Source organism: Thamnophis elegans, chromosome 10 (genome assembly GCF_009769535.1).
Source record: "Thamnophis elegans isolate rThaEle1 chromosome 10, rThaEle1.pri, whole genome shotgun sequence".
In the NCBI taxonomy this organism is placed as follows: Eukaryota; Metazoa; Chordata; class Lepidosauria; order Squamata; family Colubridae; genus Thamnophis; species Thamnophis elegans.
In genome coordinates, this window is record NC_045550.1 from 49,020,228 (window position 1) to 49,038,440 (window position 18,213).

Consider the following 18,213-nt stretch of genomic DNA (forward strand, 5'->3'; position numbering starts at 1 on the left):
TTAACATACAATTAAGTTAAATTGTGTAGTTTGTGTAGAACCCAAAAAAATTTAAATGTTCTCAATCATGGCAGGGATAGAGGATTTCCCTTCTATTTTTTTTAATCAACATCCAACATCCTTGAATGGAACGAGTGAGTTACTTTTATGCATATGAAATAAGCCAATTACTGGAATGATTAGCTAGGTAAGACAGTGTCCCTTCCTGACACTATGCAAAGAAATATTAAAAGAAAAAAGGGAGGGAGAAGAGAGAGAAGTAGGTTTCTTATAATAAGAAAAAAAAATCCTCTTTGCTGTCACTGAGCCAAAGCAACTCATAATGATCATTTCTAAAACCCAACATAGAACATGGGATAATAGGGTTGTAAGGGACCTTGAAGTTCTTCTATCTAGCCCAACCGCCTGCTCAAGCAGGAGACTCTATACCATTCCAGACAAAAGGCTGCTGTCCATCTTTTCTTGAAAACATCCAATGATGAAGCACCCACAACTTCCAGAGGTAAACCATTTCACTGATTAATTGCTCTTACTGTCAAGAAAGTTCTCCTTAATTCCACACTTCTCAGCAATTCACAGGAGATCCATCAGAAAACCCAATCAGAAGTAGTTTGGAACTTAATATGCCAACAACAAAATCTGGGCAGTACTGTGGTTGATAGATAATAAGTACAGTTATTAAAGCTGTGATCTGCTTTCCAAGACACCTGGTGATATCCCTATCATGGTATCAGCATCAAGATGCATATGATCAGACTAACTCTATACAAATAAAGAATCTCATAGACTATAAAACTAACCATTTAACTGCAATTGTATTTCTTAAAAGGCATTATTTTTTCTCTCTTCCCTTTTCAACAATCTTAAAACAGATTGCATGTTCTAGAGCAGTGTTTTTCAACCACTGTGCCGCGGCACACTAGTGTGCCGTGACATAGTGTAAGGTGTGCCGTGGGAAAAATACTTTATATATAGTCAATATAGGCACAGAGTTAATTTTTTTTAACATTTTCTAATGGTGGTGTGCCTCGTGATTTTTTTCATGAAAAAAGTGTGCCTTTGCACAAAAAAGGTTGAAAAACACTGTTCTAGAGAAATGAATGGGTAGCTTGAGATGGCTTTTGAAAGAAAGTCAAAAGCTGTGTGCTTTCATATGCTGCCAATTCTTTTTTTTTCCCCTTGGCTAGAATACTTTCCCAGAAACACTAATTCCTTTACACCTACTAGGGCCCGAGAACAAACAGCAAAAGTTAACAAATTAAATAATTAATGGAAGTGGAAGAAACCTTGCTAATTGTTCCACAGTCTGACAATTACCGCTTCCCCCCCCTTTGTATAATTTCCTTCACTTCTGAGTTCTAAAAGGCACCTGTTTATATTGTTCATTGCATCTGTTTATGTATTACTACATCACTTTATAATTCAGTTCATTGGTTTTTGATTTCTCAATGTGAATATGAGATTTAAAAAAAAAATGAGAAGAAGTAGGTAAATTGCTAAATAAATATAGTAAGCCATTTAGGATGTGGATTTTCAAAATAGTTCCCATGGAAGCAATTTGGAGATGTGCAGGAAATGAGGAATACATTGGAACAAAAACTGAAAGATTTCAAGAGTTCTGACTATAATAAAACTAAGGGGCATAATGGTTGCTCTTCCTTTGCTTTTCACCTAGCTTTAGAACAGTAAAAGGCATGTTAATATCTTTAAACTGCAGTCAATTTTCAAATGTGACTTTAGAACTATGTATCAAAAAAAGCCCTCTTCCAGCACAGAAAAATGGCAGAAGTCATTTCATAAAAGAGAATATTGTCTAAGTTAAAAGGGCCCTCTTTATTGCAGGAATCCAAGGAAGATAGCTGCTTCGTCTCTGGTAGAATGTGTCTCAAGATAGGAAGTCTCCCACCTTTCTGGTCCTAGAATCAACTGTTAAACTACTAGAAGGTTTTTCCTAATATTCAATCAGAAACTGCCTTTCTATAACATAAATCTATTCTGTCTCCTGAATTCTGGTACAAAAAAGAAGACGACATTTTTTTTCTATATTGTATGCTTTCAGGCAGTTGAATAGTGCAATCAAATCCTCCCTCACTCATTATTTCTCAAGGCTTAAGCACACTTAGTTCCTTAAATATCTCTTCATCGGATTGTTTTTAATTTAATGGTTTTCCTCCTTGTCCAGCTCAGAATCTGTCCCAATTTTCTCTGACTCCTTAATTGGAGACAGTATACTCAGGGTGTAGTTTAGTATGGTAGAATGCAATAATTACTTCCAGGAGTTGAAAATCTTATTTCTGCTGATGATAGCTAAATTTTCTTTGGCCTTTTCTAAGCTACATACAATTCCAACTTCTTTTTCTCAAGAATATTACCAAACAAATATCCCCTGTCTTAACTGTATGCATCTCTGTTTCCCAAATGAAGAATTCTGCAGTAATCTCTGCTAAATGCTAATCTGTTGTTTTCAGTTCATTTTTTCAAGATGTGAGAGTCATTCTGAATGTTACTTGTGTTCCATCCAGTTTTAAAACTTCAGCGAATTGGATGTGAAATAACAGATAACAGAGTTGGAAGGGACCTTATATGTCATCTAGTCCAACCCCCGCTCAAGCAGGAGACCCTACACCAGGGGTGGGTTTCAACCGGTTCGTGGCGGTCCCTGCAAACCGGTTGGTCGGCGAACCCGGAAGTAAGTAACTTCCGGGAACGGCGAAGGGCCGACCTGCCCACCCGTGCTCCTTACCCAGTTTTGACGAGTTCTGCGCTTCCACACATGCGCAGGACTCATACAGTGCCTGCGCGATCCTCCAGGAGCAGCTGGAGCCTCTCACAGATGCTAGTACGCATGCGTGCACCACGCACGTGCACGAGGATGCCGCCGGCCCCGTTCCAACCGAACCGGTTGGAACGGGGCGAGAAACCCACCCCTGCCCTACACCATTTCTGACAAATGGCAGTCCAATCTCTTCTTGAAAGTCTCAAGTGATAAAGCTCCCAGAACTTCCGAGGGCAAGTTGTTCTGTTGGTTGATAGTTCTCACTGTCAGAAAGTTCCTCCTTATTTCTTGAATCGCTCCTTGTTCAGTTTCCATCCATTATTCCATCCATTATTCCTTGTCTGACCTTCAGGTGCTTTGGAAAATAGCTTGACTCCCTCCTCTGTGGCAGCCCCTCAAATATTCGAACACTGCTATCATGTCTCCTCTGGTCCTTCTCTTCACTAGACTAGCCCAGGTCCTGTAGCCATTCTTCATGTGTTTAGTTTCCAGTCCCCCAATCATCCTGCTTGCTCTTCTGTTCACTTTTTCTAGAGTCTCAACATATTTTTAATAGTGTGGTGACCAAAACTAGATACAGTACTTTAGGTGTAGTCTTACTAAGGCTTTATAGAGTGGTATTAGTACCTCACTTGCATTTGTTCAACATCTTCCAAATCATGAATGAAAATATTGAAGAATATCAGATCCAAGACAGACATTTGGGCTGCCCCCATTAAAAACTTTTCTCCGGTGTAAGATAAATTCTTTTTTACTCTAATTTTTCAAGTCTGCTATATATCAGCTTAAATCTTATGCAATCCAGTCCATATGAGGCTTAATTCTTTTTAAATACTCCCTGAGTTGCTCAACCAGTAATTTTTTTAACTGGCTGAGTAATTTACAACACAGTAAGTAATTTCTATAACTTTCTGCTCAATTAGCAAATCACTATGGGATTTTCTTGATGTTCTGTTTTTTTTATTTATTTCTTGACCAAAAAAAAAATCCCTTGGATGAATCTTGCTGTAGACACTAATATCTCACTGATTTAGCAAGTTCAAGCAACAAATTAAATAATTAATTCTTTACGGATACTTTTAATTGCATTTTGAGAGGCTATTGGCTGCAAAAATGGGGACTTCTTCACTGCATATGTAACATTAGTACTATGGTAGCAAGACACATCATAGTTCTACAAATTAACACAATGATACAGAATCTTTGCATTTTTAATGTGCCATGAAATTCAATGTTAACCAGACAAAGATATATGCTTAGAATGCCCATGTACATTCATAGTTTAAAAAAAAACAACAGAGACCCTTTGTGCCTCATTGGCAATATCTATTGTCAATGCACAGATATACCTTTTCACTAATTGGCTCCATTTAAAAAACCAAACAAACAGCCAAATATAGGCTTAAACCACCATAGACCTTTGTATCACTGTTTTGAAGTGATAACTTAGGGAGTCTAATGCAGAGGGATGCAACTTTCTTTTGTCTAAGTTTACCTCTTTACCATTTCTATATTACCCACATAATCTAATGCAATTGCTGCAGTGGTCCCTGCTGATGCGCTGGGCAATCTTGAAAGAGTTTGGGGGCGGGGAAAGCAATTCTCTCACAAAGCAGCTCATTGTGGTCTTTGGAACAATCAAAACACTTGAAACAGCACACAAAATAGCCACGTTTTGTTTTCCAGAAATCACACGTTTAGTTTCCTGCTTCTAAAATTGGTTACCTGATTTGCACAAAATGCCACTATTGTATATCTCTCTATTACCAAAGTTCCATGCTTTTTCTACCCTTTCAAGTCAAAACTCCTGGTAATACATGGACAATTCCCTGCAGTTTTCCTGGCAGCATTTTTTACAAGGGATTTACCATTGCCAGATTCCTAGGGCTAAGTGACATTCAGCTTGTTCTGTGCCTAAGACAGGACAAGAAGTAATAGTCTCCAGGTTTCTAGCTTTGAGGTCTTTAACTAGTACAGGTAGTCCTCGATGTATGACCACAATTCATGTTGCTAAGTGAGACATTTGTTAAGTGGGCTTGTCCCATTTTATGACCTTTCTTGCTACTGTTGTTAAGTGAATCGCTGCAGCTGTTAAATTAGTAACATGGCTGCTAAGTGAGTCTGGCTGACCCATGGACTTTGCTTGTCACAAGGTCACAAAAGATTATCATATCATCCCAGGATGCTGCAATCGTCATAAATCTGAACCAATTGCCAAGAATCCAGATTTTAATCACATGACCATGGGAATGTTGCAACAGTTATAAGTGTGCTTTTCTCAGGGATGTTGTAACTTTGAACTGTCACTAAATGAACTGCTGTAAGTCTAGGACTACCTGTATACAAACTGGCTCTTTTCCATGCCCATGTTTAATTTTATTCTATTTTATATTTTTAGAATTATTCTGTGTTGTTTTAACAGCACATTCATGTTCCTAATACCTGTTTCTATGAATGCCACTGGGTTTCCACAGCGCCGAGACTCATTCATAGAAATTTTTTAAAAAGTTGTTGTAGCCCAGTGCTTTGTTTGAAAACATGTCCTTGTGCTGAGAGATATATTCCCGGTTTTCCAAATATACAGTATTTATTAATTCAGAAGATTAGGCAGTATGCCAGGAGAAAGAATAATAAGCTAGAGTTATTGTTCTTTGCTTCTGTTTAAACTCAAGCATACATACTCTAGAAAGTGTGAAAATGGCATTGTATACAGTATTACGAGTGTCAAGAAGTCAATGTAACAATGGCAATTGTATTGCCATAGACAAAGTATTGTGTGACTACTAGAAGTGACTAATCCCTAAATCCACAACTTTGTGGTTGCTCGAAGTCATATTCTTTTGACTAGCCAATAGCGAAGCGCGTATTTTTAACTGAATTGTTTTTATTAAAAACACAAATTGTTTTGTTTGTTTTGTTTTGCCTTTATTTGTATGCCACCCTTTTCCCTGGGGGGACTCAGGGCGGCTCACAATTCAAAAGAGGGGGGGGAGAAGACAAACAATAGAAAATTCGTTCCAAAGGGACGGAGCAGCCACCGAGAAGGCTCTCCTCCGGGTAGGTGCATTAACTCTCTACTCAGCTTGTTATTGGCATATTGATTTTTTTTTAAATTCCCCCTCCACATACTTTCCCCAGAAGTTTCTCCCACTCAAGAACAAAAGTACCATAAGAAACCTGGAAAAATGCCACCATTGGTTACCAAAATTTTTGTGTCTCTGTTATAAATGGTAATAGTGAGCCATATTGACACAGGTGCATTATCAATTTGTCTTCTGGAAAGGGTTGAAATACTGCTTGATAGGAATACCACACATTTTGACCTTTACATTTCCAAGTATTTATGAAACAGCATAGTGGCTAAGAATGAGAAAGATGAGCGGTGGAATTCCTTCTTCTGCATCCATAGAAGCAACGTGGGGTGGGATTCCAAGCAACTTCCCTCTGAATGTTCTGAAAACACCAGGTTTATTTCCAGATAAACCTGTATGGGATTGCATGGTGAGAATGGCTAGCTAGCAACATATTTAATCTCATTGTAAGCAGTTTTAAAAATGTGAACAATAGAGGAAACGCAAACACCCACTTTCTGTGCTGTTTTGTTATGTTCTAAGTTCCATATTATAGATGGAGATGGGGATGGATCATATATATGGTCAAGTACAGGAAAGAGATGTGCTAAATTATCAAGCAAAAGTTGAAGAAGTGGAATTCTTTGCCCTTTGTTTATTTAGAAGGTCAACAGTTTTAAATGTATTAAAAGATACAGCCAAGCAGTGTGGAGTGAGCATAAATAACCAGCAATTTTTTTTTGCCATTAACATGGATATTTCAGATTCAATTAATATGTTCCTCTTCTATACAGAAAGAATTTAATTGTGTCCTGGATTATGGTTTGGCCAAAGATCCTGAAAATGAATCAATGATCAGAAAAGCTTGTATGAAAAATGACTGTTTTTTTGGAAAAAAACATGATCACCAAATAAATCATGAACCTCAGACATTTGTAAGTTTTATTCTTGATTTTTGTTTCAAGGAATAATTTTGGGAGCATCTTCGTGTCTTTTAATTGTTGCTTTTTCTTCCAGACTTCCTGCAGAGACACGATCTATGGCATTCTAAAGTCCTATCTAACAGATATCCAGGGTTTTAATTTTCCAGACCTTTTGAATGCTATGAATGACATAATGCAGGTATGCTTTTCTAACGTTATCCCAAATATATTTGGAGAGTCATCATGTAGGCAAGAGTGTCCTGATAAATTAGTATTTAAATGACTGTTTTCATGCAAAGAAGTGGCTAAAATGGTGGCTAAGTATACAAGGCTAAATTCTGATAACTAGCATTTATAAGCGGGGCTAAAGAAAAAACTCCCGATAGGATTCTGTTCTAAGAAACAGTTGCTAGCTAGTATTGATAGAATTGGGTTAATGAATCCATGTCTGTAAAACAACTGCCTATGTTCCAGCTGGCAGTGAATGGATCTGTCCTTTGGCAGAGTATTGGATTGACTTCATGGAAAAATAATAAAATAATATTGTTATTCCCTAGGCCCTTACCTCATATTTCTATAGGGAGTTGTTTCAACCTGAGACCAGTGGTGGGTTCCTACTGGTTCGGACCAGTTCGGCCAAACAAATAGTGGTTTGGCAGCGTGGGTCGCTGGAATCGGCAGCGGCCCAGGCCTGCCACACCCCCGAACTGATTCTCTGGGCGGCGCCATAGGTGCCACTATCTTGTTTTTTGGTTCTGCACATGCGCAGAACAATTTTAATCTCAATGCGCATGCGCATATAGCACGCACACGAGCGAACCAGCAGTGGTGCCTGCCAGAACCCATCCCTGCCTGAGACCCCTGTGATTGCCTATAGAACTGAGAAATGATCCAGATTCAAAGAAGAAAATATGTTCCAGGATTCACATGGCTGCTTCCACATGCTTCAAAATACCCCTTTCCTTTCAAATTTGGATTGCTGAGACACCCTAATCTGTTATAGCACAGAGACAAGCAACCTGTGGCCAAGGATTTGCATATTTAAGCCTTAAATTTAATTTCAAAATAAATCAGTTGACCTTTCTGGAAAGAGTCATCCCTCGCTTTCCCCGTCAGGCAGGAAAAAAGGAAGTGAAAAGAGTGCAGAATATATGTTGCTCAGTGTTGAATTATTGCAGAAAGCAAGTTCTGAAAAGAACAAGAATTGAACAAAAAGAAAAGGGATGACTGAGAAAAATAAATAATCCTTTTTCTTTCTTTCTTTTTGTTGTGTATCTTTTTCAGGCTTTGAATGACAATAACATTCAAGTTCAACCTTTGTCCTCATCTCAGCATCCTTTAAATGAGAAATATGAAGTGCGTATGAAACAGTGCAGTACATTGCTCATTTTGCAACAGCTCTCTCAAACTATCCACAGGAGTTTATCATACCTCATAAGTCTAAAATAATGATAACTAAACAAAGATAATTTAAATTCTGTTAAAAGAATTATTGATCCTCAAATACTTTAAATTATCTATGAGAGGGAGAGAAAAAAAATCAAGTACAATCTTTTTTCAATCCCTTGACATAGGATTTTTTTTATGCCTTGACATAGGATTAGTAATATCTAAAACAGATCATTCCACATAGGGGCATGGCCCAAGCAAATCACAGGAGTAAAATTCATGAAGCCAAGTGACCTACATGGTGTTCTTCAATTTGGCAGTGGCATATAGACAGAACAATGGTTGCAAGGAAAGCTAGATCCCATATTTTCTAACAGAAACTGGCAATACCAACCATAGAGAATTAATATAGAGCAGTGTTTCTCAACCTTGGTGACTTTAAGTCCTGTGGACTTCAACTCCCAGAATTCCCCAGCCAGCTATGCTGATATAGAGTTTCCATGGGTGCCACATGCAAAGTTTTTTTTCTCTCTCTGCTAATTATTTTTAAATAAATAACAGCTTTCCAGGATTGCAATGCCCGACTATAACAATAAAAGCAGGACTTCCCAAAGGGAAAAAATATATCTGAAATCTTCTTTTTCCTTCACTTTGCATCATAATTCTGACCTTCATTTTGGTCTTGAGGGTTCAGTGTAATTACAATAATCTTTCTGAGTCCCTGTATGCCCCAATTGATGCATCAAATTCTAGTTCCATTGATTGCCAAAAGGAAAAGAGACAAGCAGGACTTTCATCCGGTCTGCTGAATCTGGAACCAGCCTCTTTCTTTCTGGCAATGAAATTCCAGAATAGCCATCTGCTTTCTGAAACCACTATCCAGCTTCTTATCTACACAGGATTTCTGTGGAAGTTGCTCACAGCTGCCTAATTCAACAATATTTGTACAATCTGTGTACAAAGAGATGAATGATCTATCACGGATAAGGCCTGTTTTGGGATTAGTGTATGACAGCAGAAATATTCATCTCTTTTAAATTGTAATATCTTGCACTTATTTTCAGGCTGCCTCTGAGGAAAAAAAAAACTAGAAAAGAAGTCCAAAACAATTATTATGTTTTCCTTATATTTTATTCCACAATAAGTCCTGTTGATTCCATGGGGTTTACACTCAGGGGGGTGTTTATAAAATTATAGTTTCAAATTGAATATTCCAATATGTGTCTTAATTTTAGTCCAATTGTTTTGCTCTTTATTTTGGAATTATTTTCCCTGCTTTTGCACTCAAATTTTACTTATGTGTCATTCCTGTTTTTTATTTACTTGAAAAAAATTATATTGTACCTTTCGTAGTTTTCTTTTAAATAAGAAAATTGGATCTGTAATAGATTTATGCTAATCCTAATGACAAGTGATGTTATTTGATAATATATGCTAATTATAATTAAATAATGTATATGTAATATATAAATGCCTTCTATATTTATATTTATAATCTAAATTATAAAGTTATAGTGTATTTTGTTCATTGCTAAAGAATAAATACAATAAAAGGACATATCACTAAGATTTAAAAGATGCTTGGAGTATTTTATTTTTTGTTTGTTTGTTTATATCTTGCCTTTATTACATTTATTTTCAGAGACGCACAGATCTTTGTAAAAGGATATGCAACTTACTAATAACCAATAGCCACGTTTAACATTTGGGGATGACATGGGAGATTGCAGGGGGTGGGAACATTGATGCAAATTATGTTATAATTGCGAGAACAATTAGGATTTCTGAAATTGTTTTTCAGAAGCAAATGTGCTGAGGACCACTAGATGGCAGCAAACAGATTCAAGAGCCCTACATGATTCTCTGCTGCTATCTCTTGGTCATCTGGATTTTTGCAGCTAAGTTTTATGATTTGAAGTAAAATAAATAAAATTATCAACTAAAAAGAACTGTCTTAATACATTAAGTCACAGATTTAAAGTTCTTAACCAGCTCAATCACCACAAATCTGCAAGAGTCAAAACTGCAAATACTCAATGGCAAAAGAAGAGACATAGTCTTAGAAACATCCTTTGTTTTAGGGTTTATTTTATTTGCTAACACTTGCATTCAATTAGATATCCTTCATCATTCTTATTTGACATGGTTCTTCAGGTGCATTGCTTTGAAACTATAATTTAGTTGTTGGCATCTCCATCAATTTATTCAGTAATGACTGAATTTAAAAATGTTCACTTTAACCCACAATTCATTATTTTTCCTTTATTTAATTTGTCAGTTCATTAGCCCATTTTTGTCCCGTGCATTTATTATTAGATTTCAAGGTAATTAATTTTTATCACTTCATCATTTTGTGCTCCATATATTTGAATAGCTAAATAAAACTTTTTTAAAAACAAGAAAAAGAAGCTAATCTTCTCAAATCTCATATTAATGCCTATAACAAAAATATGATTATAAAATGCATATACCCAATACTTTTTAGACTTCATAAAAAGGCAAGTTACGGACAATTAAATAAGCCACCTGCCCACTGTAATATTAATTTTATTTATTTGATTATTTACAGTATATCCCACCTTTATTATCTTTATGAATAATTCGAGCTGGCTATCAAACACATGTTCCTCCTTCCATTTTCTCACAGCAACAACCTTGTGAGGTGAGTTGCGCTAAGAGAGTGACTGGCACAAGATCGCCAAGCTTGATTTCATGGATAAGACAGGTCTTAAATTCCCAGTCGCTTGCTTTCTAGCCTGGTGTATTAGCCAGTAGAACAAACTATTTAAACTGGCCAAGTTTCTTCTACTCCCACTTTTCTTATATTTCTACTACTTTTTATTTAACTAATGCTTTATTGTTTATTGGTGTCCTTTATCATAGGACAGGGTTGTTTCAAATTACAGTAATTTATAAATGAGTGGGATGCGTTTTGGAAAGAAAGGCTATAAACAGAAGGAACTACACTTAGAAACCATTATAGTACAGTCACTTCTGCTCAAGGAATTTATGGTACTTTCAACTCAGTTCTGGTAACTGAGTGGGAATATCCTATGTAGTCACTAAAGCATTCTAAAATAGGAACATTGTTTGCCAAGTGAATTATATATATAGTAGACTTAGCAACATCCATGAAGAGGTGAACCAATTGGACAAGATTGTGGTCTCAACACAATCTAAGGCCCTTTCTTCTGTACATCCATGACATTTCCCCAGTTTGGATTGTGCCTGTGGATGCCATTGGATATATGTCTATGGAGATTCTCAAAAGTGTTTTTCCAAAAGGCACCTGGACTTTCTTGGTGTTTTCTTTGGAAACATGCACTGGCTACCTATTAGTCTCCGAATCCGCTTCAAGGTGCTGGTCGCTACCTATAAAGCCCTACATGGCATCGGACCTGGGTACCTGAGAGACCGCCTCCTGCCAATTACCTCTCTCAGACCAATTAGATCGCACAGGTTGGGTCTCCTCCGGATTCCATCTGCCAGCCAATGTCGGCTGGCGACTCCCCGGGGGAGAGCCTTCTCTGTTGCAGCTCCGGCCCTCTGGAACGAGCTCCCTGTTGAGATCCGGATCTTTACTACCCTCCCGGCTTTCCGCAAAGCCACCAAGTCCTGGCTGTTCCAGCAGGCTGGGGGGAGCTGAGAAGCATCTACCTCCACAGAAATTGTGAATGTTGGTTTTGTTTTTAATATGTTGTCTTTGTCTCGTTCCCCCTTTTCCCTTGTCTTTTGTGAGCCGCCCGGAGTCCTCCGGGAGTGGGCGGCATACAAGACAAATAAATAATAATAATAATAACAACAACAACAACAACATTTCATTTCTCATTGAAGAAGCTTCTTAATTCTTACTGACTAGGGATGGAAGGATTTATATTCTTTGTTAAAACTGAACAGCCCTTTGTCAACAGACGGGAAGGGATACACCACCTGTCCTAAGTCCTAAGAAAGTTCCACACCCATTTATATTCTGGTTCAGAGGGCTCCTAAATAAACCCCAAGTGGCCTTAATGACTCTCTATTAACCAATTCTCAGAATGCTAATGACCAAATGATTGCAAAGAATATAAATCCTTCCATTCCCTCCAGTCAGTTAGAACTGAAGAAGATTCTTGGATGATAAGTAGCACATTTTCAAAAAAATATCAAATACAGTTGCCTTTGGGGAGGAAAACATCTTCAGGAAAAAGCTATTGGCTAGACCAGTGTTTCCCAAATTTGGCAACTTTAAGACTTGTGGACTTCAACTCCCAGAGTTCTCCAGCCAGAAGAGCTAGCTGGAGAATTCTGGGAGTTGAAGTCCACAAGTCTTAAAGTTGACAAGTTTGGGAACCACTGGGCTAGACCAACATATGCTGCAATTAATGCTCCTACAATAGACATCTTGGGAGATCTCTGGGGTGCTAGGGCCCTTTTAAATTATAACGTAGATGTGAGTATGAGTATCCTGAAATAGACTGCTTTGTGAGGTGGTGGTTTCTCCTTCACGGGAAGTTATTTCAACAGAGACTAGTTGACCATTTGTCAGGGAAGCTGGAGTAGCAAATTCTTGTACTGGATAGAGGGTTAGACTAGATGATCTCCCAAATTCTTTGCAACTTTCACATTCTGTTATGGCTGTCCAATTATATTTCTGGGTCTTTGAAGTATTTCTGCAACAAGTTTTTCTGACAGGAAAATGTGAAAGGTTTTAATATTAAAAGAGTAAAAGACAATAAGATTAGGATTAAACCTTTTATAATAAAGTATCTCCTTTATTATCTCCAATAACACAATCCCTGTCCAGAAAGGAAAATATAGGAAAACTGTATATGAAACCCAATATTGCCTTTGTGATATAAATATGATATAGAAACCACAGCCCATGTTTTTCTATATTGCAAGCTGTACAGGAATTTATGCCACCGGTTGATGAACCATTTTATTTAAATTTCAGAGGGAATTCTGATAGCTTTTATTTATCAGTTAAATAATCAAGGTATATAAAAGTATATACCTATACTTTTGCTATAAAAGTAGCTACATTTTGCTACATTATTTGTAAGCTTTGCCCACAAATGGTTGCTAAGAGTTCTTGTTATTTAGGGGATAGTTTTGTGTTTTTCCTTATGTTGAGTGTACTTGTATTGGTCAATAATCAAAATAAAGTTATGTCTGTCTTCAAATAAGCCCCAAAGTGCTATAATGAGAAATTCCAAAAAACTTCTCAAGCATCTAGAAAACAAGATAGAAAGAGAAGGTTCGTTTTTAGGGAAAGAAAACTTTCGAGAAATTGCAAAACACAGTAGGCCTAACATCAGTGACTGCTTCATTTAGACTGCTTCAATATAAATAAGATTGCACACTGGCATGTACATGTATTTAATTTTAATGAATTATAAAAAAATACAAAAATGCAATCTAGAAAACCAACATAATCATGAAATTTACTTCTATTACAAGACATATATAACATTTAGGGAGTAGTGAATACATACTATCTACAGTTCCAAAATTAAATCCAATGCTACATTTTTAAAAAAGGTATTTAAAAAAAATCTGAGGTATTTTATGGAATTTGATGCCAGTTTTACATGGCAAAATTACACTTTTATGATTATAGGATTAATTTTGAGGACCAAAGTTTGATTGAGAGGTGGATTTGCTACATTCCTGGAGGTGATGAATTATACCACCAAATGTATCCATTAATATAGGGGAAACTTTTGGAAAGAGATACCTAAATAAATAGAAAATCAGTACACATATAATTATACAAAATTATTTGTAAAAATGCAGAGGATTGTGGAGTGCAAAATTGTGGACTTTCAAATAAGTTTTAGTCCTCATCTTCATTCAGACATACCTAGGGTTTCCAACATGATGCTCTAGGCCAAGTTCTGGCATTTCTGATTTTTGTTGAAAATGTTAAAACATGACAAAATCTCCCATGTTTGTATATCCAAAATAACTTATTATACTGCTGTGCAATTATGGCCCAAGAGTTAGTATTACTGTATCTAGACTGCAAAATTCCAAGTAACTACTAGATATCAGCAAAGAGTTAGTCTTGTCTTTTGTTTCTCTTTACAACACTTTAATAGTTCCTAAAATTCTGCAACCAGCTCTGGCTACCCTAACAATAGTCATTTAAACATTCTTGGCCATGTAGGAAAAGTAAAATATAGGTGTCATGGACATTCCTCAGATTTAAAAGGAGATAAGTAGTAATAGGGGTATTCCCCACATTCTTTTTGCCTGAGCATTGTTTTTCTGTTTGTTTGGTTTTTTTAAATCTTTCATGTTTCAATATGGTTTACAAAAGTAGTGTCATTTAGCCCTAAAACCACATTGTGGTCTTCAATATCTTGTCTAAGCCACTTTTCTCTGAACATTATCAGAGAAGTCACTATAAAATGAGAGCTGAAATAGAAATGTAGATTTTAAAAGACTGATTTTGTTAGTTCAGAGTTCACCTGCACCTTGTTTTTTAGTTCCTTAAACAAATTGTTTTTCTTTTAGCCTAGGCTCAATTGTTCGTCTCCTTGAACATAGGGTGAATCTCAATTTGATATGTTAAGCATGGCATCACTCATCAAGTGTACAAGGCGCTCACAAAATTATGAAATGAGGAACCATCTAAAATTCTCAGGAGAAATAATGGCTAAGCATTTCTTATATTTTGACAATTGGATTTCATCAATGCTTCTCACCTCCCACAAAAACAAAACTGCCACTTAAAACAGGAATTATTTATGCAAATTTGTATCATTCTAAATACAACTCTGAAGATCAGCTTTTCTTCACAGAAATTGTGGAACCGTTTTAATATACTTTTGAATAAAAAAGCAGGGGATTTCTAAACATTTTGCCAGCCCTCTAAATAAAAACTATGGAACAAGGTCCATGAATTAATTAATTAATACCACAGAAAAAGTAAAACGCATCCAACATGACCTTCAGTTGCATCTTGCAGAAGAACGGTAAGGACAATCTTTATATCTTCCAAGAAACAAATATTTCATTATTAGTTGTTTCACTGAGGAATTCCTAATAAACCTCTGAGGAAACCCAAGTTTTGTTTATTACACTAACTGAAACAAACATGCCTCAAGACACCAGAAATTTCATTTCTAAGCATGGTATCCAGAAAAAAGTCTGAATGCTATAGTAGAATTTAGAATGAGAACATTTGAGGCTCCCTATAAAGTTTGAATGTTTCTATTTTGGGGCATGCAGTTAGAAAGTGCCTTTACAACACTATGCCAGGTTGATGATTTTCATAGGGGGGGGGGGTGAAAGAAAGGCTCACCTCATCCAAATAAACAAACAAAAACTGAAAACATTTTGGGAAAGCACCAGTTCTCCTGGGAGTGAAGGAATTGTTGATTGTGCAAATGTCTCTGGGAACCTGTGAGTAAAATGTATGGGGAAATGCCTTTGCAGAAGTTCATGATTCCACTCACTTTGCTTCCTTCTCAAACCATATTTAATCCTGAGTTTCAATAATTGGTCCATCATTTTCTTTTCTTAGTTTTAAAGTGTTGCTAAGTTCACAATAAAATTCCTGGAAAATTTACAAAAGAATATTCCCAATATTTCTCTTTGAAATTGGTTCCATATGAACTCACGTTTGCTGCAAAAAACCTGGATAAAAGATAAAGCAGTAAAATTAAGCAATACTTGGAATTTAGGTAAATATGAGTGTGCATGCGTCGAAAGATTCCCATGTGAGGTCTGCTACTTTGAAATCATTCTTAAAATGTGTATAGCTCTACTACAAGTAGTCCTCATTTAGCAACTGCCTTGTTTAACAACCATTTGCAGTTATAGCAATTTGATAACCAATCCCTATATTTGCTCCCTTACAGTTCAGTAAAGCAAAAAAAAGCTGAAGCAAGCTCATAAGTACAGTCATAGTTTCACTTAACAAATGCTTCACTTAACTACCAAGCTTACAATCCCAACTGTAATCACTATGAAAGATTACATACAGATCTACAGAATGAGTTGAATTTATTGATCATAATAACTGGACTTGTGGGATGTATTAGTGGACATTTTTCAAGACAGGGAAAGCCGTTCTACGGCAACATTCCAGTTACTCAACAGTATAAAAGATGTAGCAACTTATAAATTTCAATACCAAATGAAACAGAAGAGTATTTAACTCCTTAACTGGGGTTAAGGAAGGTGGCAAACTGATTTGTCTGATTTTAACATGGAAGTGATCCTAGTTGGGATCAGCTGCAATCAGCTCTACGTGGAGCTTCTTCTGAAAGACATTCAGAAACTTCTAATAATTTTGAATAGGGTACCAGGCTATATTTCTACCCCAACCACATACTCCAAATGATTCAGTGAAATTCAAACTGCTGGCTTTTATCTATAATGTCCTATATAAGCTTGACACCAAAATACCTTCAGGACTGTATTCTCCAGATGGAATTAGACTTTGCAACTCATGCATCCCAAGTGAAACTGCTTTTGGTCCCCTACTACCAAATGAGGAGGGGAAATGAGGCATATCATTATTGTTTCATGGAGGTTGAATCCAAGTTAGGAGCCTCCTGGTTAATTATAGGCTCTTCCCACAATAGTAGCCTTTGGGATGATTGTTCTGGAGGTCTACAGTAACTGAAATGATGCTGGTGTATGGATGGAATTTTAAAATTTATTTGGAGGATTTTAGAATTTATTTTTTACTTCAACATTATTTTTGTTCTAAATATCCAAGAGTAGTATCTTTGCAATGGGGTCAAATTAAATAAATGAATTAACAAAGTCTTAAAATGTGAATAGTTCTTCATGTCAACATGAAAGAGACGTTGGGCACTAATATGACAATATATCCTGTAAGATCAAATTTCTTATGGTGGGTCCCAATTCTGTAATTATAAGAAATAACAAAAAAAACACAACCCCACAAATGTTTGATTACATAAGATGCAAAGGTACCTTTCAGGAGTTCTAGCAGCTCGTGGGATACTTGACCATCAAGGCATTTATATAAATTATGGGCTGTTCCATTATTCTGTTCAGAATCTCTCCACTTCCGCAACATCATACATTTATACATATTAACATCTTCTTCTTTTGCTTCAATCTGTTCGATATCTTGCAAGGTCAACTTCAGGCATCCAATACCAATGACTTTCCAGTCTTTACCCATTTTCATTGCGAGAACCATCAACTGATGATCTGTTAACAAGTAATTACTGTTCGTTCCATCTAAATGCACAAAGGCAGAAATTGGTTATAAGTAGTGATTGCTTTGTATACACTAGAGAAGCCTGCAGTGTGGGGTAAAAAATGGTACTATGGTTTTGTATGGAAGATTGGAGGACATGCAAATACCTATGGGGGGGCGGGATCTTTCCCATCTACCTTGATGGTAGAAGCATCTAGTAGCGAGTTAGCTGTGCTCTATACTGCATCAAGATTGACTGTGACATGTTAGTTGGAAATCTGACTGAGCTCTGCTGTTCTCTTTCAACTAGGATATTATTTCAAATGCGAAGATATGATTGTAATTGAGAAGGAATGAAAGATAAATCCAAGGGAAAAAACATGAAACAAGCCCAGGACTTTAAAGTCTCCACCAGAGCAGCAAAGTAGATAACAACTGACCCATAGCAGCATATCAGAGCCTCCATAAATAAGCCAAATAATGAGGTCAGCATAAATTTGAGTTTTGTAATGCATGTTATATTCATACCTCCTCATTCAATCATGAGAAGATAGGTGGGAAGCGAGAGAAGATGCCACCTATCCCAGTGCTGGCTTTCATGCCTAAGGAAGGACTAGAATTGTGTGCTTGCCCTCCCTCCCTCCCTCTCTCTCAATGCAATGATCTGATTCACAGAGATATTCTTAAACCAGACATATAAATGGTAGAAGTTTCTATTTACCACAGTTTACTGCCACTGTTCATGCTACAGTCATACAGAAAGGTTGGGATTTAACCATCATTATTCATATTAAGGGGGAGGAGATCTGATCAAGCTATTAAGGAAATATTCAAAACCAGATTCTATTAAGAATCTATTGCTGAAATCTCAAAATTAAATTCAGT

General features: G+C 36.6%; 1 protein-coding gene across 1 annotated transcript in view; it reads right to left on the reverse strand.

Annotated features, from left to right (window-relative positions):
- Positions 1-13,566: 13,566 nt before the first annotated feature.
- LOC116513691 overlaps positions 13,567-18,213 on the reverse strand; it is a 28,337-nt gene continuing 23,690 nt past the window's right edge. Inside the window, exons 15-16 of the mRNA XM_032224874.1 lie at positions 17,097-17,369; positions 13,567-15,785 (exon numbers count right to left, since the gene is read on the reverse strand). Coding sequence (XP_032080765.1) covers positions 15,766-15,785; positions 17,097-17,369 — 293 coding nt within the window. The 3' untranslated portion in view covers positions 13,567-15,765. The remainder of the gene's footprint in view (positions 15,786-17,096; positions 17,370-18,213) is intronic.